This window comes from Heterodontus francisci, chromosome 1 (genome assembly GCF_036365525.1).
Source record: "Heterodontus francisci isolate sHetFra1 chromosome 1, sHetFra1.hap1, whole genome shotgun sequence".
NCBI classification, from domain to species: Eukaryota; Metazoa; Chordata; class Chondrichthyes; order Heterodontiformes; family Heterodontidae; genus Heterodontus; species Heterodontus francisci.
Window position 1 is genome coordinate 61,860,876 of NC_090371.1, and position 25,557 is coordinate 61,886,432.

At 44.3% G+C, this 25,557-nt stretch overlaps 1 protein-coding gene across 1 annotated transcript in view; it reads right to left on the bottom strand.

Annotated features, from left to right (window-relative positions):
• Positions 1-12,296: 12,296 nt before the first annotated feature.
• Positions 12,297-25,557, bottom strand: part of LOC137369758 (A disintegrin and metalloproteinase with thrombospondin motifs 12-like) — a 780,536-nt gene continuing 767,275 nt past the window's right edge. Inside the window, exon 24 of the mRNA XM_068031165.1 lies at positions 12,297-12,682. Coding sequence (XP_067887266.1) covers positions 12,501-12,682 — 182 coding nt within the window. The 3' untranslated portion in view covers positions 12,297-12,500. The remainder of the gene's footprint in view (positions 12,683-25,557) is intronic.

The window sequence follows — 25,557 nt, forward strand, 5'->3', positions numbered from 1 at the left end:
CAGAGGAGGAAGACCATGCCCCAATCAGGGACAGAAGGACATAGGCACGCGCAAGCAGCTGGTCAAGTGGCTCCCCGTTATGTGGGCGGGAGAGCAGATGGCAGAGTCGGGCAAGAGCGACCACATGTCGGGAGACGCGCGTATCCAACAGGCAGGGTATACCGACCACGTCTGAGCTACCTGCAGCTGTTAGAACACCAGTGCAAAAGAAGGCTGCATTTGTCACGTGAGACCATGACATCTCTTCGTGAGATGCTGGCAGTGGATGCAGCCACAAACTGCCCGGTGGCCATCCAATGCCGGTCGCTCTAAAGGTGATCGTCGCCCTTACCTTTTATGCGTGTGGGTCTTTCCACGGCAGACTTGTGCAGAGTCTCCCAAGAAACTGCACGCCACTGCATAAAGGTTGTGACTGATGCATTGTTCAGACGTGCTAATAATTTCATTCGTTTCAAAACGGACAACACCAGCCAGGCTGAAAGATCAAGAGGATTCAGAGGAATAGCTGGGCTCCCAATGGTTCAGGGCGTGATAGACTGTACACATGTGGCAATTAGATCACGAGCAGGTCATTCAGGGGCATTCATTAACTGAAAAGGCTTCCATTCATTGAACGTTCGGCTTGTATGAAATCATTGGAAGACAATCATGCAGGTTTGTGCACGTTACCCAGGGAGTTGCCACAATGCATACATTCTCAGAAACTCCTAGGTGCCTGCGCTTTTCAGTCCTCCGGACAGACTGGAAGGTTGGATACTTGGCAACAGGGGTTATTCTTTGAAGACATGGCTGATGACACCCATGAGAATCCCAAGGGGTCATGCTGAGGAATGCTTCAATGAGAGCCATGCAGCCACCAGAGTGACAATCGAACAACCTATTGGGCTGTCCAAGATGAGATTTAGGTGTCTGGACCTCTCAGGTGGATGATTGCAGTACACGCCAGCATGGGTATCCAGGATTACTGTCGTTTGCTGCGTCTCAGATGAAGATGGAGCTTCTGATGAGGACGATGGGCACCACCCACATGATGGCAGGGGAAAGGAAGCAGAATGTCCTCTGGAATTAAGAGCAAGAGAGACCCGGGATGCCCTAATAGGCAGGCGTTTCTCTTGAGAGGATCGCTGCATGCAAAGATATCAGCTCAAGTTTACATAGATATGGGGCCACATTTTCGTTAAGGAGGCAGGAAACAGAAGCCAGGTCTGGTTTTGGGTCAGAAACTGGTGGGAAATTGATTCAGATTCAGATTTTCAAATGGGTAAGGCCTTAATTGTCATGGAGACTGATTTCCTGTCCTCTTAGAGCCAGTGGGCTGGGAATGGAGATGGGTCAGATGAAGTGTGGGGCTCATGTAGACGTCCCATGGCAGTCGTCACTGAGGCTGCTGGTTGTCCTGGGAGAGGGAGATCTGCGGTTTGTGCAAAAGCCTTCCACTACACCAGAGTTAAGTGAGATGTCACAGGGGAGCTGGAGGTCTGGCACTAGAGACAGGGCAGACCCTCGCTTCACTGATGCTGACTTGGATCTAATACTGGAGACCATGAGGGAGAGGAGGGAAGATCCACTTCCCGGAGGGTAGCAGAGGAAGCCACCTCGTTGTGTAGCAGGGGCACCTCTCTGTTCAGTGTTATCCACCTCTGTCCCCTCTTTCTCCTCCTTAATTACATCCTGATCCTCCCCTGATGGTCTCCTTCCAGGACCTCACTTTGCTCAAGGTGCAAACCTCTCTGGAGGGCCATTTTATGGAGAGCACCACAGACCAACGCAATGACAGGGAACCTTGCAGGAGGGTAGTGGAAGGTGGCACCCGACTGGTCCAGGCATGGGAATCGCATCTTCATCGATGGCCTGCTCCATGGTTGGCCTGCTGAGCAGGTGACATTGATTTGCAGCCTCTGTACTTCTATCTGGGCCTCCCACAGAGGGGTCAGTAACCATCTCGACAAGGGATTTCACTCGTCCCCTTGGATCCATCCACACAGTTTGGGGGATGGAGCCAAGATCTGAGACAGCCTGGATGGCGGAGGATGAAGGAATCATGGCAGCTGGCAGGGACGTGAGCGCACACATGGAGGGAGCTCTTGTTTTGTCACGGACCAGCTGGGCATTGAGGGGGTGGAAGCCCTTCCTGGTGATGGATCTCACTGGCAGGTCTCTAGGTGCCTTGATCGCCACATGGGCGCAATCAATGATGCACTGCACCTGTGGGAATCCAGCAATGGAGAGAAAGCCAATGTCCTCTGTGCCTGTGCAGGCCCATCTGTGTTATAGTGGATATAGTACCCCGCCCTCCTGAATGAGCTGCTGACTGCAATATGCCACCTGGGTCCGCAGCTGATCCCTGAAACAGCCCAGTTGCAGAAATTCAAGGTGACAGTGACCTTGACAGCTGCAGGTAAGCGACTGCCATGGGGGCTGTGAGGACCCAGGTCATTGTGGATCAGAGCACACAGGACTGAGACCAATTACTGGATAGGTGCAGCCTCCTATGGCACTGATGCTGTATTTGCAAGTAGCTGACTCTGGGTGGTAGACCAGACTTGGGTATCGTCTTCCTCCCCTTGCAGCCCCCCGCTGTGCTCCTCTGGCCTCCTGCTGTCCAGGACGTTGCATCTGCTGAAGCCCATCCCAGCATCTCTGTCCAATGTCAGAGCAGTCTGTTCCCATCTGAACTCCCTCGGCTGGGAATTGTGCATTCACCAGGCTTTCCCCTGCCAACCTCAGCTGCCCAAGTGACATTAAAGGCCTCACGTCCCTCTCTGGATTCCTGACACTACTAAGTAAAGCAAGTCTTCCAGCTCCACCATTCACGGCTGGATTTGGCAGGACTGCAGAGCTTTGATCTGATCCGTTAGTTGTGGGATCTCTTAGCTCTGTCTCTTGAATGGTGCTTCCGCTGTTTGGGATGCAAGTAGTTTTGTGTTGAAGCTTCATCAGGTTTAGTTTAGTTTAGTTTAGAGATACAGCACTGAAACAGGCCCTTCAGCCCACCGAGTCTGTGCCGACCATCAACCACCCATTTATACTAATCCTACACTAATCCCATATTCCTACCACATCCCCACCTGTCCCTATATTTTCCTACCACCTACCTATACTAGTGGCAATTTATAATGGCCAATTAACCTATCAACCAGCAAGTCTTTGGCATGTGGGAGGAAACCAGAGCACTCGGAGGAAACCCACGCAGACACAGGGAGAACTTGCAACCTCATTTTTAGATATGCCTGGTGCTGCTCCTGACATGCCCTCCTGCACTCTTCATTGAACCAGGCTTGATCCTAATGGTAGAGTGGGAGATATGCCAGGCCATGAAGTTACAGATTGGGGTTGAATACAATTCTGCTGCTGCTGATGGCCCACTGCGCCTCATGAATGCCCAGTTTTGTGCTGCTAGACCTGTTCTGAATCTATCCCATTTAGCACGATAGTAGTGACGCACATCATGATGGAGTGTATCCTCAGTGTGAAGACAGGATTTCATCTTCACAATGGCTGTGTGATGGTCACTCCTACCTATACTGTCATGGTCAGATGTATCTGTGACAGGTAGATTGGTGAGGACAAGATCAAGTAGGTTTTTCTGTCTTGTTTGTTCCCTCACCACCTGCAACAGGCCCAGTCTGACAGATATGTCCTTCAGGATTTAGCCAGCTCGGTCAGTCATGGTGCTACCGAGCCATTTGTGGTGATGGGCATTGAAGTTCCCCAGCCAAAGTACATCCTGTGCCCTGGCCATACTCAGTGCTTCCTCCAAGTAGTGTGCCAACGTGGAAGAGTACTGATTCATCAGCTAAGGGTGAGTGGGGGGGGGGGGGGGGGGGCGGGGGAGTGGTAGGTGGTAATCAGCAGGAGGTTTCCGTGGGCATGTTTGACCTGATGCCATGAGACTTCATGGGGTCCAGCTTCAATGTTGAGGACTCCCAGGACAACTCCCTCCTGACTGTACGCCACTCTGCCACTGCCTCTGCTGGGTCTATCTTGCCAGTGGGACAGGACATACCCGGGGATGGTGATGGTGGTGTCCGGAACATTGGCTGTAAGGTATGATTCTGGGAACATGACTATGTCAGGCTGTTGCTTGACTAATGTGTGAGATAGCTCTCCCAATTTTGGCACAAGCTTCCAGATGTTAGTAAGGAGGACTTTGCAGGGTTAGGCATGCCGTTGTCATTTCCAGTGCCTAAGTTGATGCCAGGTGGTGCGTCTGGTTTTATTCCTTTTTGACTTTTCTGTACAACTGAGGGGCTTACTAGGCCATTTGAGAGGGCAGTTAAGAGTCAACCACATTGCTGTGGTTCTGGAGTCACATGTAGGCCAGACCAGGTAAGGACAGCAGATTTCTTTCCCTAAAGGGCCATTACTGATTCCAGATTTTTATTAATAATTGAATCTATTGATTAATTGAATTTAAATTCCACCAGCTGCCATGATGGGATTTGTACTCATGTCCTCAGGGCATTAGCTTGAGCCTTTGGAATACTAGTGCAGTGACATTACCACATCGCCACTTTCTCCCCAATAAACATTCCCTTCCTTTAAAAATTGAAAACTGTTGCTGACAAGCCTGTTAATAAACTCCTCAAGGAGATTAACTGGCACTTAACTGGAGGCATGCAGCGTTGCCCTTCCCTCCCTCCTGGCGTCCCTTTAAAAATGGCTTCATGTTCCAGAGGCAGTGGACCCAGTGCCAACCTGCAAGAATGCCAACTTTAAATTGCGCGGACACCTGCTCCCACCCCGAATGTACTTTAAATATGATAATTCCTATCTGTTCAGTCAAGTTCCTGGTAGAAAGTTCTATCAATAATGGAAGTACTACCTCTGAAGAAGATGTCCTTTTTAAAAGGTTTATTGTGCTGCACTGTAATGTGTGTATTTTAATGAAGCAGATGAGCTAAATATACTAATACTATCAGCTATCCATAACAACTGTGCGGACAGTTCTTACACTACTGTAATTACTGTAATCTTGTAATTACTGTAATTCATATCCTTGTAATTACCATTTGTATTCCATTATTAGTTCCTTGCAAACCTGATATAGCAGTTAATACAGATATAAGAGTAGAATGGTTAAATGAATAAAAGTTTTTGCCAAAATCATTATTTTATTTATGAGTTCTGACAAAAGATCATCGACCTGAAACGTTAACTCTGTTCCTCTCTCCACTGATACTGCCTGACCTGCTGAGTTATCCAGCATTTTCTGTTGTTATTTCAAATTTCTAGCATCCACAGTGTTATGCTCCCATTATTTTTTCAACTGCTTTGCACTTTAATAAAATGAACACATTGTCAGTTTAACAATGGATTTACTAATGAGTATTGCACAGCGTATAAATGCTTTATATAATACAAAATCAATAACAAAAGCACAATATATATTGCTTGAAATTAGTAGAGCATTAATAATATTTCATTGAGTAATGATGTAAACACATTTTTTCACAGAACAGTTCGTTTTATTTTTTGCGTGCACCTTGAATTTATGTCCAGGCTCTTCTGATGGAAGAATAAGCTATAAATTGTAACATTTTTGTCACAGTTGTGTTTAGTTTTAATACATCGTACTGATACTGAATAGAAAAATGTAATTAAATAAACATGCTTTGATGTTGCATCAATGCACTTCTTCTGTGCATCTCCTCAAATTGGTTCCACCACCATTGGTGACACAAGTGACACCTACAACTATTATATTTCACTCGTGTTCTGTAGATTAAAATGTTCTCCAGTCAAACCACTAGTTTGGAAGGAAAAAATCTGTAATTATATTGATGGATGTTATTTTTTTCAATTCAAGTGAATGTAATTGGGTCAATTTTATGACATTCCACAATGGATGGAAAATTGTGAAAAATACATGTTCAAATTCCCTGTAAGTGCTCCCAGCAGGGGAGGCTTTCCATTCAGAATGTGACTTTGTAAAATCACTGCTTCAATAAAAATTTGAATTATGAACTGATTCGCTTTACTAAAATCCAGGTGACATCACTGCTCAGTACACATTATACATTTACTGCATGAGTTTTCAGGCACAGTGCGAATATTGCACAGCAGGCTTATGGAAATCCTCGATAAGCTGGTATCACAGTAACATCTATATGTTAAATGCAAGAATAAAAAGCCTTTAAAATGTTTTTTTTTTAAGTAATAAAACTAATAAGGTTCAGCATTTGTTTTCACCAGCAGGCAAAATATACTAAAATCTAATGTGCTGACCAGCAACACATTCATAAGATAAGCTGAGACAGAGCACCATCATTCAATAGCACCATGCTGCACCGAGGTGACAGTCACTGCTTTTCCTGGATAAAAGTACAGACAATCAGTGACAATCATTTTGTAGCAACGCTAGTAAAGAGGTAAAATATCATGGTGAGGCTCTCACATGCTCTGCTGATAGACAAGCACCATGCAAGAGCAAAGCCTCTCAAAATTACTCATTAATGTTTGTTAAGATTGTGTGCACTTTATAGGGCATTTAAGAACTATTCTATATGCTAATCATTTATTAATATACTTTTGCTCTTGCCAATTTTCCCCATGCTGGAATATGGTTCCTGAGGCATCTTCAGCTCTCCAGAAACCTCTCTCCCAAGTAGGCATCTTGCAGGACAGTCAGTGTCCTTATGCATAAACATTTTACTTTTTAGCTGGCAATTGCAGGCTGCAAGGCTGATTTTTTCTTTCTTCCTCCCAAGCCTCGGACTAATTAGAGCATTCCATCCCCTGCCTCAGCTATGCACTCACTTTAGTTCCTTTGTTTCTCAACACAAAAAAAAGGCAAAACTAAGGAAGTAGGAGCAGCTGTGTAAAACTGCTCAGAGGCCCACAGGTAATAAACATAATTGGCCTTTTTGTTTAGCAAAATGAATAATGACAAAATTTCCAATTATAATTTAATTATGCAAAGTAGTCTGAACACAGCCAGTCGGCATTTCAACTGGACTACACTGAAGGGACATTCTCTCAATAAATATAAAAACTGTTGCAGAATTGATATTGTTCCACTGGGCATTGCTGCATGTTAATAAATACCGTATTGTACCATATTGCCCAGCCATTTCTCTTTTCTGTTACAATGTGTGCATCATTTTAGAGCATTAAGCGCTTTAAGTGCAGGGTGAGCTGGAAGGAGTTAGTCGTGGTGCAGTTGGATGCTGTGATGTAAGGTATTGTAAGCATATTATCAATGGAAGGATTTGCTAGATGGGCCAAATAGCCTGCCATCTCTGAATTAAGTTTGTAATCATAGACTTCAGGAGAAAGATTTCAGAGAAGTAAGTGCCCCTGATTCCAACAGTACTCCAGCAAAATTATTCTATTCATACAGCTCCACTATTTAACCATGATCTGCTGCCTTCCATAGCCAACAGGATATCAATGGCTAGTGATAAGAGTGAACCCCTGCTGTTGTGATGCTAAAAGATCTTGTTGAAATCTATTTTCCATTATGTAGTTAGGAAAAGTGACTGTAAAAGGTTAATGTTGTGAGGCTCTGCTTCCAGCATGGAGCCTTGATAAATTTAAGTGTGAAATAGCGATTGAGCGATAAGACTATTTCTCTGATTATGCGGTCTGACATGCTGCTGGTGCTGTTAATGAGGCCCGGCCATTGTAATGGACCAAGACTCTCATCAGCATTACCGGCTGGCTGTCCGAAAACTGCATGGAGGGAGAAGCTACCTTGATAGCTCTGGCTGTATCATCTACATATAAAAGCAAATCTTTCTTCTGTTTGCACATTCATGATGGAAAGATGCAAGTCTGAATAAGAAGAAAAAAAAGTGCAGTAACATCTCCCTCCCTAAAGAAAATATGGGAAAAAATGTATTTGCTTCGTGCAGATTCAAAGTGGCACTCTGCAGACTATGTTAATTTGTTGAGGGAAAACAATGCCTTTAGATGCTTCCCGCACGACCCACACTGGTTTCTCCATTGATAAAATTGTCAAATGTTGCACAGGTTGTGGAGGTAGTCTGGGGAATTGGCATAGTCTGCCTCATGTCACTCTGAAGCAGCGCTACACAACTAATTATTTTCATTATAATTTGACGAAATTTTTTTGACGAGAAATGTACCTTTAAATGTACACATTATCCTGCTCTAACTCTTAAAGTATGCTCAGAAAGTTATTCTCCTCATGTATGCCTAGACAACAACAGTCACTGCACTTCAAAGCAGTTCAATGCATATGTGCTGCATAGTTTCTGAGGGACATGATACAAATGCAAACCTTTTTATTCCCCAAGTAGTGAGGGCAAGACAAATCAAAAATATGAACAGAAGTTAGATTTGAATTTATAAGCACTTTGCTTTAGTGTGAAAAATAAGCTATTCCAATAGATGCCCAAGGTGAAGGGGAGGAGACAGGCTAATACTCAGCATTGTCCTGTCAGCACATTAATAATCATTTTAAGTCAATTTTTGGCACATCATTAAGCAAACATATGTATAATGCCTCCTTCTTACCCATTCCCAATCTTAATTGGAGGCAAAAGACAGGGCCTGAAAATGGGCAAAGGGATCATAATGTAAACTTGGTGCTGCCTGCTAATTTAAATGATTGTAGCGTGTAGCCAATGTTAAGCACACTGTTGAGTTGTTGCTCAATCCAAACAGATTTCACCACACTCACAGACACACTTCCTTTTGTCTTGAAGGACAAGGTGCCACAAAACCAGGGGCAGCAGCAACTAACCGGTGGGAGAAAGACATGGCTGCTTGTCCTGATCCCAATAGAGGACATGGTACTTGCCATTGTTGTAGAGTCCATTGCTAAGGCTGTGGCCAGTGGTGGGGCTGAAACCATCGAAGATGATTGTACCCACTTACCCAATCCTTCTTCTCACATCCCCCTCATCCAACAATCTCTTCTGATTTACAAGCTCCAGATGGTGTAAGCAAGAACCTCTTGCTTTCCCCTTCTTTCCTCACCACAACCCCACCCTTCTGCCTTTTTCCTTTCAGATACCCAAGAACTGTCACCTGGCAAGGCAGTCGTGGAAGAGCAACAAGTGGGAAAGCAAGAAGGCAACAGTGTAAAAGAAACACTTTCATTCACTCTCACAGCCACAGCCACCAGCTCAGATACTGACACTGAGCATACTTTAGAGAATAGTTTAGAGGTGGAATCTGCATGTGGTGAGACACCGGGCCTAAGTGGGCTGCAGCCAGGGCTGGGGGCACAGATAGCAAGTACTATCTTTCCACAGGGCAAGGCCACACACAAGTTTTGCTGCAGATGATTGACGTGAGCAGTTCAATGTGGTAAGAAGAAGGTTGATGGGTAGGCATAATGAAATGTTTGATGCATTCAAAGGCCTTCCAGAAAATCTGTGTACAATTTCAAAGAACTTGGAGAAGTGTTGCACCAAATTTGCACAGGGCTTGCACAGAGCCTGAAGCCCATTATTTTCACCATGGAAGTGGTGGCTAAGTCCATTAGTACACATGTGGGCCCAACCATAAAGCAATGTGGGATGGCCGATATCTGAGCTTCCATTACAGCCCAAGTAGAAGCCACCCAAAGTCAGCTTGCTGCTATGCAGGTTCAGACAGCTGCCACCATGGCTGCAGATATCAGTGTTCAAAGAGGCTTGCAAGTTGTCAAAGAAGTCCAACAATTTGTCCTCCAACCAATTACTAACATTGCTGAGGAGCCGCTCTAGGGGGGAGTAACAGTGACTCCTTGAAGCATGAACCTGCTGTTCTCTCTCAGGATGACAGCATTCATCCACCCACCTCTTCCACTCAGCCAGTGCACTTGCTGTTGCCTAGCAGTCAGCCAGCCCAGACTGCTGCCACCCATCTCAAGATGGTCGTCCTGCAAAGTCATTTACAGTCTCCTCCAGTGGAAGTCAGTAGCCTTCCACCAGCCATGCTGCAGCTGCTTGGGTAGCACTGCGTAGGAGCACTAAGACAGGCAAAGGTACATGGAAGACAGGCACTAAGGGAATGCACAATGGTGAATAGTTGACATTTGTATACAATATGGTGTGCTTTGTTTTATACATTTTATTTGGAATATTTATTCTGTGTTGGCTTTTATTTTTTGCATATGGCCAAGTGGATGCTGTGATGGTCAGCAACAGAGGGAAGGGAAGGTGTGGGACTGTTGGTGAATGTGGAATGGGTTGTAGTTACTGGTATTGCAGTTGAATGAGTCATCCACAGACAGACCGGTCAGTAAGGGGCTGTGTTCATTGCCTCCTCCCTTCCTCTTCCTCCTGCTCCTCAGCTGGTCACCATACAGCAGGTGATAAGGGCTGTGCCCCCATGACAGCTAGTTGTGCAGCATGCAGCTGACCTCCAAAAATCTTGACAAGTGCTCTGCAGGGTTTCTCCAGAGTGGTTCAGGCTGCAGAAATGTTGTTTCAGCATGCCCATGGCGCGTGTTTCGCACCAGTTGTGAGCCATTGTTGCCCAGTAGCCTTTAGTTTGTCCTGGTGGCTCAGATGCAGCTGACATAGCAGACTGCTGCAGAATGAAGGTATCACGGCTGCTGCAAGAATACCAGGCAGTGAAGTGCCTGGTGCTCTGAATATGGTCACCAGCTGAATGCTGAGGGGGTGGAATCCCTTTTGGTTGTGGTGCATCTCAGAATTAACATGTGGCACCCGCAAAGTGACATGCATGCAGTTAACGGCATCCTGCACCATGGGGAAGCCTGCAATCTTCACTAAGCTGGGTGTCGCTCTGCCTACTGCTCTCTGGAAAGAGAGAATGAAACGTAGTCACCTGTCTTGGAATGCAGAGCTTCAGTGATCTCCCTTATGCAACAGTGGATGGCAAACTGGGAGATGTTGCAAATATCCCCTGCTCCAGCCTGGAAGGAGCCAGATGCATAAAAATTCACAGTCACTGGCAATACAGTCCTTGCCTTGCTCTGAGGTTGCAGTTGTGGTTGCAGCAGGTGATAGATTTCAGTGATAGATATCCTTAGTGAAACACAGACGTCTAACAAACTTTTCTTGCTGAAGTCCAGGTAAGAGAATTTCTCCCTGAACACGCTGAGCAGATATAGCCTCCTGCTCAGAGCCCTTCTCCCCTCATTTTTTCCTCCCTCTTCCAGAGCTTGTTCTGCTCTGCGTGGCCTCTGCTCATTCTCTCTGATATGCAAACTACTGCACCCATGTCTGGCAGCAACTGGTTTGTGCAGAATCCTTCAAGTCGAGACAAATTCCTTCAGCACATGCAATACATTCCCTGTAACCTTTAGCAACTTTAAGGAACTCTAGAAACCACAAAACATTTCTACAATTGCAGCAATAGCCAGTAGAACTCAAATCAGCAACTAACCTGAGAGTTGTTGATGATCCTTTTAAGTAACACTGGTAGGGGTCATTTCCTGCTCCTGAACGCATGCTCAGCCATGTGTGACTAGGACAGGATGTTAGCTGGAGTGTTGAGCTCCAAAATGGCACCACTGGTTTCAAATCAGTGTTACACACTGATTGACATCATGATCTGCCTCTCTGTATACTTGCGGCAGACACTCACTGCCGACATACTAACACCTTCACTAAAATGGTGCCCAGCTGTCGCCAATGCCATTTTGGACCTCTAAGGCCAACTGTAGCACTGATAAAGCAGTCGCTACGCATCTGAATTTTATGACTAAAATCTTTACTTTCAATAAAAGTCATATTTTTCCACTTACTTCTATATCTTGTGCTGTGGAGGCATTTATTTTTGTGGTGATTAAGATTAACAATTGATTTCCTTGATTGGCAAAGCAAACCGAAGCATCCAGACTGCGATCCTGCTCTCCACTCCTGACCGTGCAGCTTTGAACTCAGCAGAAGTTAGCCACGCAAATTTAAACTGTATCTTAATTAAGCACGACTGCTGGAGAAGCGTTTACAGAGGAAATGCTGTGACTGCCAGATGTCCAGGTGTCTATATGGCCACTTTAGAGGGCTGTATAATAGATGTTTACTGCAGGGAAAAAGGTTAATTCCAGATTGAAGTGCAGTAACAGCACCAGATGCTGTGCGTTGTTGCAGGAAGGTTCTATTAGATAAAATGAAGGCGGCTTGGGAAGATGTATTCATATCAAATGCATTGGTATCAATACTTATTTTCCAGGGTCCTAGTTTTTAAGGTTAAAGAGCAAAACCTGCCAAACTGAAAAATAGCTTTCCTTTATTCTGGCATTTCTGTAATTAAGATAATAGCTCCCTGTACGTGTTGAGGCCTGAAGAGTGTAGTTTCCTTTGATGCAAACTAATAGAGCTTGCAATAATTAAAGAATTGACTAAATTGGAAAACCAATGTGCACTCAGGCTGTTTACCTGTTGAGACAAAATTGCACCTGGCAGCTCTGTCTGCATGAGTAATTATTTCCTTTATCAACCAAGCAATGACTGCTGCATTGATAAATACAGTTTTAAACAGCACCATACTGAAAGTAGTAGAATCATTCTAAACCTTGATTAAAGGAGTGGATTTCCAGTTGTCCAAAGTATAAATGCAAACTCCAATCTCTTTTATGAATCCGAAGCAGCTCCTTGGCTAGAACTCCGCTGAATTCCTCTTCTTCTTGTCATGATGTTAAATTTCTGGCAAGTGTAACAACACTGGATCCTTATTGTTACCATCGAGCATCTACCCAATTTCTTCAAGGTGAGGCAAAATTTTTTCGACATTCTGTCCTTAACACAGATGTTATCTGAAAAAAACATTAGCAGTGTTTTATAAAAAATATTGTGTCAACTACTCCCCTACCCATCCAACCCAAACACCCTCCCCTAAGGCTGATTTCACACTGGCTTGCTGCAAAATGCTAAACCAAAGATGGAATGTGAATCTGTGTTGGTGATTCCTGAAATAGTGAGCACCTGAATTTAAATTATACAATTCATGCCACAGTGAACATTTGGAGCACTGCCACTTGCATTGGAAAAGAGAAATAAATAGGACCAATAGTTCCATTCGTTCTCTTCTGTGATCTGATGTTGTACTACTCACTGATTTTCTGGTGTTAGAATAACTACAGTGAACAGATAATAATCAGTAGGGTTAAGAAGGCAGAAACATTGTTTCATTCTTATCTCCACCGCACTTATTTTCCCTCACTTCCGGTGAATGGGCATTCCTGAGGAACAAATGCCACGATATTCAGCCCCTATAATATCCAGTAATCCAATTAGGTTAATGCTTTATGTTTTCCAGTTTACTCCCTATTACCTCATAAATTTCTGATCAATGTTGTCAAAACCTTCAATTGAGGAAAACACATATGTTTCAATTGAATTATGAAGATCCCTGACATCTCTTGTGCGATATTTACTCCCTCAAAGGCAACGGTAAACATGGGATTTGGGGAAACTATTAGCATTGTCATAAACACCTTTGTTCGACTCTTCCAATCATCTTCCATACATATAATACATCAACACAATGCCTAGTGTAACAAAACTTTCCTCTTTCCTTACAGTTTTACATTGGTCACATACAGTTAAATTCCCTGGAAAACTTTAAATGCAATCTTATAAAGATTTACAAATTTTCTCTTAACCTTTAACCTTTTTTTAAAGAATGAGCTAGAGTTGTGCTGTCTGCAGTATTATCCCTAGACCTGATTACAATAAAATTGATTTCAATTATCATCACACTTTGACAGTAATTATTACAAGTTTGCAGTTTCCACATTGACTAATCCATAGGTTTCACAAAAACTACAATGAGTCAGCCCTCAATATTAAACCACTAAGCCAGGATGAACCTGAATAAAATAAACCACCAGGTATTTTTCATGTTTTATTTGTGTGCTTAATGTGTTTGTTAAAAGAGGGTTTAATGTTTCATGTTAGATTAAGGAAAGAACTTGCTTTTATGTAGTGCCTTATCATATCCTCTGGCAGTTCTCAAGCATTTCACCACTAATGAATGACTTTTTAAAGTGTGGTCACTTTTGTTATTTAGGCAAATGCAACTTGGTCCCATGGACAGCAAATGAGATAAATGACCAGTTAATCTGCCTTTGGCAAATGATAATTTTTTGTCAGGACACAGGTTTCTCTTCTTCGAATAGTGCCATGAAATCTTTTGCATTGACCTGAACAGGCAGACTCTATGAAACACTATACTTCAGAAAATCACACACACACACACACAGGAAATATAGAGATTTTCTTTTCAGAGCTCCGGTACAAAAAAAAGACAAAGAAGAATACCTTGGGCAAATACTTGATAATTCTTGAAGAAAAAAAAAATATGGAAAGGTGTCAGTTATCCCTTTTTGGTTTGGTGTCCCAAATACACGAAGATGGCTGTCTCTGAGATCTTCCTAGAACAGTTCCTTTCTGGCGATGTTGAAGATCAGTTTGGCAGGCTTTCCAGAAGAAACATGACAACAGGAGTTTCTGGCTGGCTTTTCAGGAGGAATACAGCATCAATTTCTCTATTTCTTATACTTGCTTCTAAGAACTTCTCAAAGAGATGGAAAAAGGCTGTGCTGGGGTTTTGCCCTTGGCAGGTTGATTCTTAAACTCCTTTCAGAACACTGTCCAAACCCCAACTGACTGTCCAAAGCAAAATCAAAAACAATCTCAAGAGTCAAGCCTCCTGACCCCTATAAATCTTGACCTGGCACTTCTCTGTAAATATCTCCTTCAAGTCAAAAAACCTCTGCAGGGTATTTATCTGAAGACAGGTGACATCCAGTAAATGGTTGTTTACAAACCAAGTCCAAAAGACCTTCCAATGACCCCAGTGAAAAAAAATCCATGGGCTCCTTTTCCATTTTCCAAATAAAACAACGTCCATAATTCTAAAATAAATGAGTCCTCAAAAAAAAATTAACAAAAAATATCGAAGCACCATCATAACAACCCTGAAAACTAAATCCTTATCCGTTTGGAGGTGGGAGGAGGTTGCCCGTTCTTCACATGAAGTAATAATGAATTTATACAAAATATTGCTAAGGCTGCAGTCAGAGTACTTCATGCAGTTTTGTTAAAGCCATAGAGAGCGAACAACATATTTTCACCAGGATGATGCGAGGGGTAGGAAACGATAGCTATGAGGACAGATTTGAGATTCTGGGACTGATTCTGTAGACCAAAGAAGGGAAAGAACAGATTTAACATAGGTTTTTAATGTTTTTATGAACATGAAGGGTTTTGGTAAACTGAAGGGGGTTTTTTTTTCAGTTGGGGACAATTTGAAATTGTGCTAAGAGAGTGAGGAGAAAGATGAAGAGAAACTTCTTTACATAAAGGGTAGGTGGAGCATGGAATGGTTGGCCACATGAAGTGGTTGAAGCATTTTATAAGGGAAAACTGAATAAATATTTTAAATAAAAAAGAAAGACTTGTATTTATATGCCACCTTTCATGACCACTGGACGTCTCAAAGCACTTTACAACCAATTAAGTACTTTCGGAAATGTAGTCACTGTTGTAATGCAGCCTCAGTATACAAACAGCAAACACCCACAAACAGCAATATGATAAAGGCTAGAGAATCTGTCTTTGTAATGTTGACTGAGGGATAAATATTGGCCGGGAGACCAAGGATAACTCCCCTGCTCTTCTTGAGAACAGTGCCATAGGATATTTTATATCCACCTGAGCAAACAGAAGGGACCTCAGTTTAATGTCTCATCTGAAAGATAGCGCACTGCACCCCCAACAGTGTAGCACTCCCTCAGTACTACACTGGAATATCAGCCTTGCTTTTTGCGCTCAAGCCCGGGAGTGGAACTTGAACCTAAAACCTTGTGATTCATAGGTGAAAATGTTACCAACTGAGCCACAGCTGATTATGGGCAGTGGAATTACTTTATGGACATGATGGGCTGAATGGCTTCTTTCTAATCTTGTAAATATCTATTTTCCCATATGTTTCAATCTGAGGAGGCTGAGTACAATGTCTTAACATGCACTTTCTGTGGGTTTTCCAACCTTTGAGTCTTCACCAGGTGGAGACACAAGAAAATGTTTTGGGAATTGTTTTAATGCCACTCTTGCATCATTTATATGTAATCTGTATATTGGAAGTGGCCTCCCAGCTGGCACAGAGAGGTGCTCTCTCTGGCTTTCTACAAGCCCCTTCCAAGACAGCGGCGGTTCAAGCTTCAGCTTAAACAGAACGTTAAGTGACCTGACACCATTTTGAGGCTGCTCCTGCCCATTTTATACCAATGGCCACAGTTAAAATCGGCCCCAGAAGGTGAGAGTGCTGGCTTAAATGGCAGAGTTGGGGGGGGGGAGAAGAGTGCAATCAGGAACTGGGAGGGAGAAGAGGACTTGCCAGTACTGAGGGAGAGAAAATATTGCCAACATGAATAAGGGAGAATAAATGCTAACTTGAACGGAAGGGGCTGAGGAGAAAAGTATTGAATGGAACTGGGAACAGTGGATCTCCGTTCGGAGATCCAATGCAGCACACTAGTGGGGAGGATGAAGGAGTGATGTTTTCAGGGCAGAGGGTGGGGGGGAGTGGGGAAAACACTTGGTATCTATGGAGGGAATGGTGGGAAGGGGTTGAAGGTCAAAGTTAATAAAATTAGGGGGGAAATTCGGGATCGGAAGAAAAGTTTTATTGGGGGGAGAAGGCAATTTAGAAACAGTTAATTAATCATGGGGTGGGGTGGGAGAGGAGATTGGAACTTTGAGTAAAATTTTCATTTTAATCTTAATAGTTTTAATTAAAAAACTGACCCTTTAAAAATTTAAATGCCTCAGAAGGGCATGAAGTCCTTTAAAAATGGCGCCGGCGCCTGCGTGGTGGTGCCAAACGCTGTTGCCGGGGACGGAGTGCCCACCCCTTCTACGTTATCGGGGGTGGGCGTTCCGCCCCCTTCATGTAAATGAGCCATCCTGCTAAATATAGCGGTGGCTCAGTGGTGCATATCTTGCGCGTGCGCCACGCCATTGTTGAAGCTTGCCGCCGATTAAGAATTCGGCCCCAAATCTGGAGTACTGTGTACAGTATTGGTCTCCTTATTTAAGGAAGGATGTAAATACCTTGGAAGCAGTTCAGAGAAGGTTTACTGGACTAATACCTGGAATCGGCGGGTTGTCTTATGAGGAAAGGTTGGTCAGCCTAGGCTTGTATCCACTGGAGTTTAGGAGAGTAAGAGGCGACTTGATTGAAACATATAAGGTTCTGAGGGGTGTTTGACAGGGTGGATGTGGAAAGGATGTTTCATCTTGTGGGAGGTCTAGAACCGGGGTCACTACTTAAAAATAAGGGGTCACCCATTTAAGAAAGAGATGAGCAGAAATCTTTTTCTCTCAGAGGGTCGTGAGTCTTTGGAAATCTCTTCCTCAAAAGGCAGTCAAAGCAGAGTTTTTAAATATTTTTAAGGCAGAGGTAGGTAGATTCTTGATAAGCAAGGGGGTGAAAGGTTATCGGGGTAGGCAAGAATGTGCAGTCGAGGTTACAATCAGATCAGCCATGATGTTATTGAATGGCGGAGCTGGCTCGAGGGGCCGAGTAGCCTACTCCTGCTCCTCATTTGTATGTTTGTATGCACTTGCTTCAGATTGATTTTCAGACTATGGTAATATACTACGGTGTAAATTTATTTTACGTTATGTTGTTTGCCCTGGGTTTCTGTATTTCACACAACAAAGTTCAGTGGACAAGTGGGAGAAACTGCACCCCCCACCCCCAACCCCCCAAACCACCCATTCCTGGAAATTCATACACCCACCCCCCAAACGTTCCTTTACATGAATTTTTCTAATATACTAATGCTCTAAAATGGAATGATCTGTAGCCCCTTATATTTTTCTGATGTTGCTTTTTATTATTCAACATTTGGAATTTACACTGGGAAAAAAAAGCAATTTTGCTGAAAGAAATATGTATCTAAATTGAAATTTAAGTAAACATCCCTTGGGCCACATTCTCTCAAAGCATTTTTCATGTTATATAAATTAGCCAAAAATTAACAAGGCAGTAAGCGGTCCTTATCTCTTTCAGATGAGCAGAAAGGAAAATCGTGCAAACTCTCCATCATTGACGCGCAGTTTGGTGACAGCAGCAATGTGCAGCTTGGGGACTCATTCACAGTGTTATCACAATGAACACATTTCCAAAATGCCACCCACATTAAGTTCAAAGAACAATAAAACAAACATATACTCCAGTGACTATTAGAATATTCAAAACACAGGAGCAATAAATAATGTGTGTAATCATTACAGTCCCATTAAAAGCTGTTTAGATAAGCAGTGCTTAAATTCAATGTTCTATTGTGTGGGATGATCCTTAAATTATTTTTTCTTTTACAAGGAAGTAACTCCATGGAAAGTACCATCAATGGCAGGTAATTATTCATCGAGGCCCCATTGTACTATCACTGATAGGTAATTACCCATACAGTTCCTTTGAATAGGTTTCCCAAATGGCTAAACTAATGTTTGCAATGAAAACCTGAAGCATTTCTTTGGGGTTTCTGCTGCTTTTTCCCTTGCTTTTTAATCTACCCAACCATGAGGTCACAATGGCTCTGTCCAGTGACGGATCGATTACATTCGTTAATGCTGCTTGATTGTACAGTTCTATGGGAGATTTTATGTTTGGGCTCATGCTAATGAGTTTGCATGGAAACTTGAGCCGAACTGAACTTTGGCACTGCCCAGGAGATTCCACCAAGTGGAAACTCCAGGCCCCAATTGTAATGGGTGTGGGATCTTCTTATAGGGTGGCACAGTGGCGCAGTGGTTAGCACCACAGCCTCACAGCTCCAGTGACCCGGGTTCAATTCTGGGTACTGCCTGTGTGGAGTTTGCAAGTTCTCCCTGTGTCTGCGTGGGTTTCCTCCGGGTGCTCTGGTTTCCTCCCACATGCCAAAGACTTGCAGGTTGATAGGTAAATTGGCCATTAGCAATTGCCCCTAGTATAGGTAGGTGGTAGGGAAATATAGGGACAGGTGGGGATGTGGTAGGAATATGGAATTAGTGCAGGATTAGTATAAATGGGTGGTTGATGGTCGGCACAGACTCGGTGGGCTGAAGGGCCTGTTTCAGTGCTGTATCTCTAAAACTAAAACTAAAAAACTAAAAACTAAAATCAGTGACAATGAACCCAAGAGAATATCAAGTTCAGACCTGAAATTTGTAGCATCTCCCCTGCTCCCTAGGTTACAGTGATCAGGAGTTAAATTTAGGCTTTACACAAATCATTCACTTCCTCTGGGCATTCTTATCTATTGAGCTATGCATCCTAAGATCCTTAGAATCTTTCCATGTATCGTTCATTCTCTGACAGGACTCTAAAATCCTGTTTGTTTTGTTTACCACCATGGCATATTGCTGATGTTTTGAAGCTGTTTTCAATTTAAACTCTTAGATACTTGATCCTATTTGCACTAAACCCCTGATCACCCAACTTGCCCTCCTGGTTTCCATGTTAGCCGATATTGTAAATGGTTCTCTCTCTTCAGATGTTGTCTCTCTCTCTCCTTTGAATCTTCCATCATCACACATCTCCTAAACAAAACTGTTGACCCCACCATCCTTGAAAATTATAGACCCACCTCCAACTTCTCTTTCCTCTCCAATGTCCTTGAACATGTCGCTTCCCAATTCCGTTCCCATCATTCTTGCCACAGTACCGAAACAGCTCTTATCAAAGTCACCAATGACATCCTATGTGACTGTGACAAAGGTAAACTTTCCCTCCTCGTTCCTCTTGACTTTCTGCAGCCTTTGACGTGGTTGACCACACCATCCTCCTCCAACGCCTCTCCACTGTTGCCCAGCTGGGTAGGACTGCACTCGCCTGGTTCTATTCTTATTTATCTAATTGTAGCCAGAGAATCACTTGCAAAGGCTTCTCTTCCTGTCCTGCACTGTTACCTCTGGTGTCCCCTAAGGATCTATCCTTGCCCCACCCCCATTTCTCATCTACATGCGGTCCCACAACGACATCATCCAGAAGCACAGCATTTGTTTACACATGTATGATGATCCCACTCAGCTCTATCTCACCACCCCTTCTCTCGACTCCTCCACTGTTGCTAAATTATCAGACTGCTTCTCCGACATCCAGTATTGGATGAGCAGAAGTTTCCTTCAATTAAATATTGGGAAGACTGAAGCCATTGTTTTTGGTCCCAGCTCCAAAATCACCGATTCCATCCCTCTCCCTGTCAACAGTCTGAGATTAAGCCAGTCTGTTCACAATCTTGATGTTATATTTGATTCCAAGTTGAGCTTCTGACCTCATATTTGCGCCATCAATAAGACTGCCTGTTTCCACCTCTGCCCAACTTTGCCGCTGTCTTAGCCCATCTGCTGCAGAACCCCCCATTCATGCCTCTGTTAGCTCGAGACTTCCAACGCAATCCTGGGGGCTCTCCCACATTCTACTCTCCATATACTTGAGGCTGTGACAGAAACCACAACTGCCAAATGGAAATATATTAATTTTGACAGAGAACATAGAACATAGAACAGTACAGCACAGTACAGGCCCTTCGGCCCACGATATTGTGCCGAACCTTCAACCTACTCGAAGATCAAACTAACTACCTACCCTTCATTCTACTATCATCCATGTACCGATCCAAGAGTCGCTTAAATGTCCCTAATGTATCTGCTTCTAGTACCACCGCTGGCAGCGCATTCCACGCACCCACCACTCTCTGTGTAAAGAACCTACCTCTGACATCATCCCAAAACCTTCCTCCAATCACCTTAAAATTATGCCCCCTGGTGATAGCCCTTTCCACCCTGGGAAAAAGTCTCTGGCTATCCACTCTATCTATGCCTCTCATCATCTTGTACCCCTCTATCAAGTCACCTCTCATCCTTCTTCACTCCAATGAGAAAAGCCCTAGCTCCCTCAATCTTTCTTCGTAAAACATGCCCTCCAGTCTAGGCAGCATCCTGGTAAATCTCCTCTGCACCCTCTCGAAAGCTTCCACATCCTTCCTATAATTAGGCGACCAGAACTGAACACAATATTCCAAGTGTGGTCTAACCAGGGCCTTATAGAGCTGCAGCATAACCTCGCAGCTCTTAAACTCAATCCCCCTGTTAATGAAAGCCAACATACCATACGCCTTCTTAACAACCCTATCAACTTGGGTGGCAACTTTGAGCGATCGATGGACATGGACCCCAAGATCCCTCTGTTCCTCCACACTACCAAGAATCCTGTCTTTAAGCCTGTATTCTGCATTCAAATTCGACCTTCCAAAATGAATCACTTCACACTTTTCCAGGTTGAACTCCATCTGCCACTTCTCAGCCCAGCTCTGCATCCTGTCAATGTCCCGTTGCAACCTACAACAGCCTTCCGCACTATCCACAACTCCAGCAACCTTCGTGTCATCGGCAAACTTGCTAACCCAGCCTTCCACTTCCTCATCCAAGTCATTGATAAAAATCACAAAGAGCAGAGGTCCCAGAACAGATCCCTGCGGAACACCACTGGTCACCAAGCTCCATGCTGAATACTTTCCATCTACTACCACCCTCTGTCTTCTATGGGCCAGCCAATGTTGTATCCAGACAGCCAATGTCCCCTGTATCCCATGCCTCCTCACTTTCTGAATGAGCCTACCATGGGGAACCTTATCAAACGCCTTGCTAAAATCCATATACACTACATCCACTGCTCTTCCTTCATCAATGTGTTTTGTCACATCTTCAAAGAATTCAATAAGGCTTGCCCCTCACAAAGCCATGCTGACTGTCTCTAATCAAACCATGCTTTTCCAACTAATCATAAATCCTGTCTCTCAGAATCCTCTCCAATAATTTGCCCACTACCAACGTAAGACTGACTGGTCTATAATTCCCAGCGTTATCCTTATTCCCTTTCTTGAACAAGGGAACAACATTCGCCACCCTCCAATCATCCGGTACTACTCCAGTGGTCAGTGAGGACGTTAAGATCATCGCCAAAGGCGCGGCAATCTCTTCCCTCGCTTCCCGTAATATCCTTGGGTATATCCCATCTGGCCCCGGGGACTTATCTGTCCTCATATCATTCAAAATTTCCAGCACATCCTCCCTCTTAACCTCAACCTGTTCGAGCATATCAGACTGTTCCACGCTGTCCTCACAAACGACCAGGTCCCTCTCACTAGTGAATACTGAAGCAAAGTATTCATTTAGGACCTCCCCTACCTCCTCCGACTCCAGGCACAAGTTCCCTCCACTATCCCTGATCGGCCCTACCCTCACTCTGGCCATCCTCTTGTCCCTCACATAAGTGTGGAACGCCTTGGGATTTTCCTTAATCCTACCCGACAAGATTTTTTCATGTCCCCTTCTAGCTCTCCTAAGTCCATTCTTCAGTTCCTTCCTACCTACCTTGTAACCCTCTAGAGCCCTGTCTGATCCTTGCTTCCTCAACCTTAAGTAAGCTTCCTTCTTCCTCTTGACTAGCTGTTCCACATCTCTTGTCATCCAAGGTTCCTTCACCCTACCATCCCTTCCTTGCCTCATCGGGACAAACCTATTCTGCAGTCGCAGCAAATGCTCCCTAAACAACCTCCACATTTCTGTCGTGCATTTCCCTGAGAACATCTGTTCCCAGTTTATGCTCCCCAGTTCCTGCCTAATAGCATTGTAATTCCCCTTCCCCCAATTAAATATTTTCCCCTCCCGTCTGCTCCTGTCCCTCTCCATGACTATAGTAAAGGTCAGGGAGTTGTGATCACTATCACCGAAATGCTCTCCCACCGAGAGATCTGCCACCTGGCCTGGTTCGTTGCCAAGCACCAAATCCATCATAGCCTCCCCTCTAGTCGGCCTATCTACATATTGAGTCAGGAAACCTTCCTGGACACACCTGACAATAACTGCTCCATCCAAACTATTTGCACTAAGGAGGTTCCAATAAATATTAGGGAAGTTGAAGTCACCCATGACCACAACCCTGTTACTTCTGCACCTTTCCAAAATCTGCCTCCCAATCTGTTCCTCCGTGTCTCTGTTGCTATTGGGGGGTCTATAGAAAACTCCCAACAAAGTGACTGCTCCTTTCCTGTTTCTGACTTCCACCCATACTGACTCAGTAGACAAACCCTCCTCGACGACCTCCCTTTCTGCAGCTGTGATACTATCCCTGATTAGCAATGCTACTCCCCCACCTCTTTTACCTCCCTCCCTATTCCTTTTGAAACATCTAAACCCTGGAACATCCAACATCCATTCCTGCCCCTGTGATATCCATGTCTCCGTAATGGCCACAACATCGTAGCTCCAAGTACTGATCCATGCTCTAAGTTCATCACCCTTATTTCTGACACTTCTTGCGTTAAAATAGACACACTTCATCCCATCATACAGGCTGCAACTTTGCCCTGTCAACTGTCTAACCTTCCTCGCAGACTCTCTGCACTCGGTATCTGCCTGTTCAACAGCTACCCCATCCACTGATCCGTAGCTCCGGTTCCCATCCCCCTGCTAAACTAGTTTAAACCCTCCCGAAGAGCTCTCGCAAACCTCCCGCCCAGGATATTGGTGCCCCTCCAGTTCAGATGCAACCCGTCCTTCTTGTACAGATCCCACCTTCCCCAGAAGGTATCCCAATGATCCACATATCTGAATCCCTCCCTCCTACACCTGCTCTGTAGCCACGTGTTCAGCTGCACTCGCTCCCTGTTTCTAGCCTCACTAGCACGTGGCACCGGTAACAATCCTGAGATTACTCCTCTGCTCGTCCTGCCTTTCAGCTTCCAACCTAACTCCCTATATTCGCTTTTCAGGTCCTCATCCCTTTTCCTGGTTATGGACATATGGAACACTATTTGAATGTTTACTGGACATGAAAAATAACTCATTTCAAAAGACCACAGAGCAGTGGCTGAAAACATGCCTGCACATTTGCATTCTGAGAGACAGTTGCAAAGAAAAACAATGGAAAGTGCCCCCTGATTCAATTCGCCAGATGGGTTTTGTCAATAGTGATGATCATTGTCTGTGTAAAAACTAGAATTCCACCAACAACCGCACCCCCACCCGCACCAACCCCACCCCACTCCACTCCACTGAGTGTGTCTGGTAAGTTTTGAAGAATCAATGCTGTCTCAAACAAAGAGCTAGTCACATGACTAATCAGCTGGCCAACCTGTGAATTGATTGAATTGTGCTCACAGAAAAGTTGAGGCAGACGACTTTTGAAGACCAAAGGCAAGCAAGGTCTCTCTCGCTCTTTCTCCTTTTCTCTCCCTCTCTCATGCAAAGTTCCAAGGACTCACGGAAGTCATAGAGTCACAGAGTCATTGAGTTATACAAAACAGAAACAGGCCCTTCGGCCCATCGTGTCCATGCCGGTAATCAAGCACCTAACTATTCTAATCCCATTTTCCAGCACTTGGCCCGTAGCCTTGAAAGCTATGGCATTTCAAGTGCTCCATCTAAATACTTTTTAAATGTTGTGAGGGTTCCTGCTTCTACCGCCCCTCCAGGCAGTGTGTTCCAGATTCCAACCACTCTCTGGGTGAAACATTTTTTCCTCAAATCCCCTTTAAACCTCCTGCCCCTTACCTTAAATCTACGCCCCCTGGTTATTGACACCTCCGCTAAGGGAAAAAGTTTCTTATCTATCCTATCAATGCCCCTCATAATTTTGAATACCTCAATCAGGTCCCCCCTCAGCCTTCTCTGCTCTAAGGAAAACAGCCCTAGCCTATCCAGTCGCTCTTCATAGCTGAAATTCTCCAGCCCAGGGAACATCCTGGTGAATGCCCTCTGCATCCTCTCAAGTGCAATCACATCCTTCCTATAGTGTGGTGACCAGAACTGTACACAGTACTCCAGCTGTGGCCTAACTAGAATTTTATACAGCTCCATCATAACCTCCCTGCTCTTTTATTCTATGCCTCAGCTATAAAGACAACTATCTCATATGCCTTTCTAACCACCTTATCTACCTGTGCTGCTGCCTTCAATGTGCTATGGACAAGTACACCAAGCTCCCGCTGACCCTCTGTACTTTCTATGGTCTTACCATCCATGGTATATTCCCTTGCCTTGTTAGTCCTCCCAAAATGCATCACCTCACACTTCTCAGGATTAAATTTCATATGCCCATTTTAGCAGCCCATCTATGTCATCCTGTAATCTAAGGCTTTCCTCCTCAATATTTATGGCACCAGCAATTTTCGTGTCATCTGTGAACTTACTGATCATACCTCCTATATTCACGTCTAAATCGTTAATGTACACTACCAACAGCAAGGATCCCAGTACTGATCCCTGCGGTACATCACTAGTCACAGGCTACCAATCGCAAAAACAACCCTCGAGCATCACCCTCTGCCTCCTGCCACTAAGCCAATTTTGGATCCAATTTGCCAAACCATCCTGAATCCCATGGACTCTTATCTTCCTGACCAATCTCCCATGTGGGACCTTATCAAAAGCCTTACTGAAGTCCATGTAGACTACATCAACTGCATTACCCTCATACACCACGTCACCTCCTCGGAAAATTCAATCAAATGTGTTAGACATGATCTCCCCCTGAGAAAGCCATGCTGACTATCCCTGATTAATTCCTGCCTCTCCAAGTGGAGATTATTCCTGTCTCTCAGAAATGTTTCCAATAGTTTCCCTACCACTGATG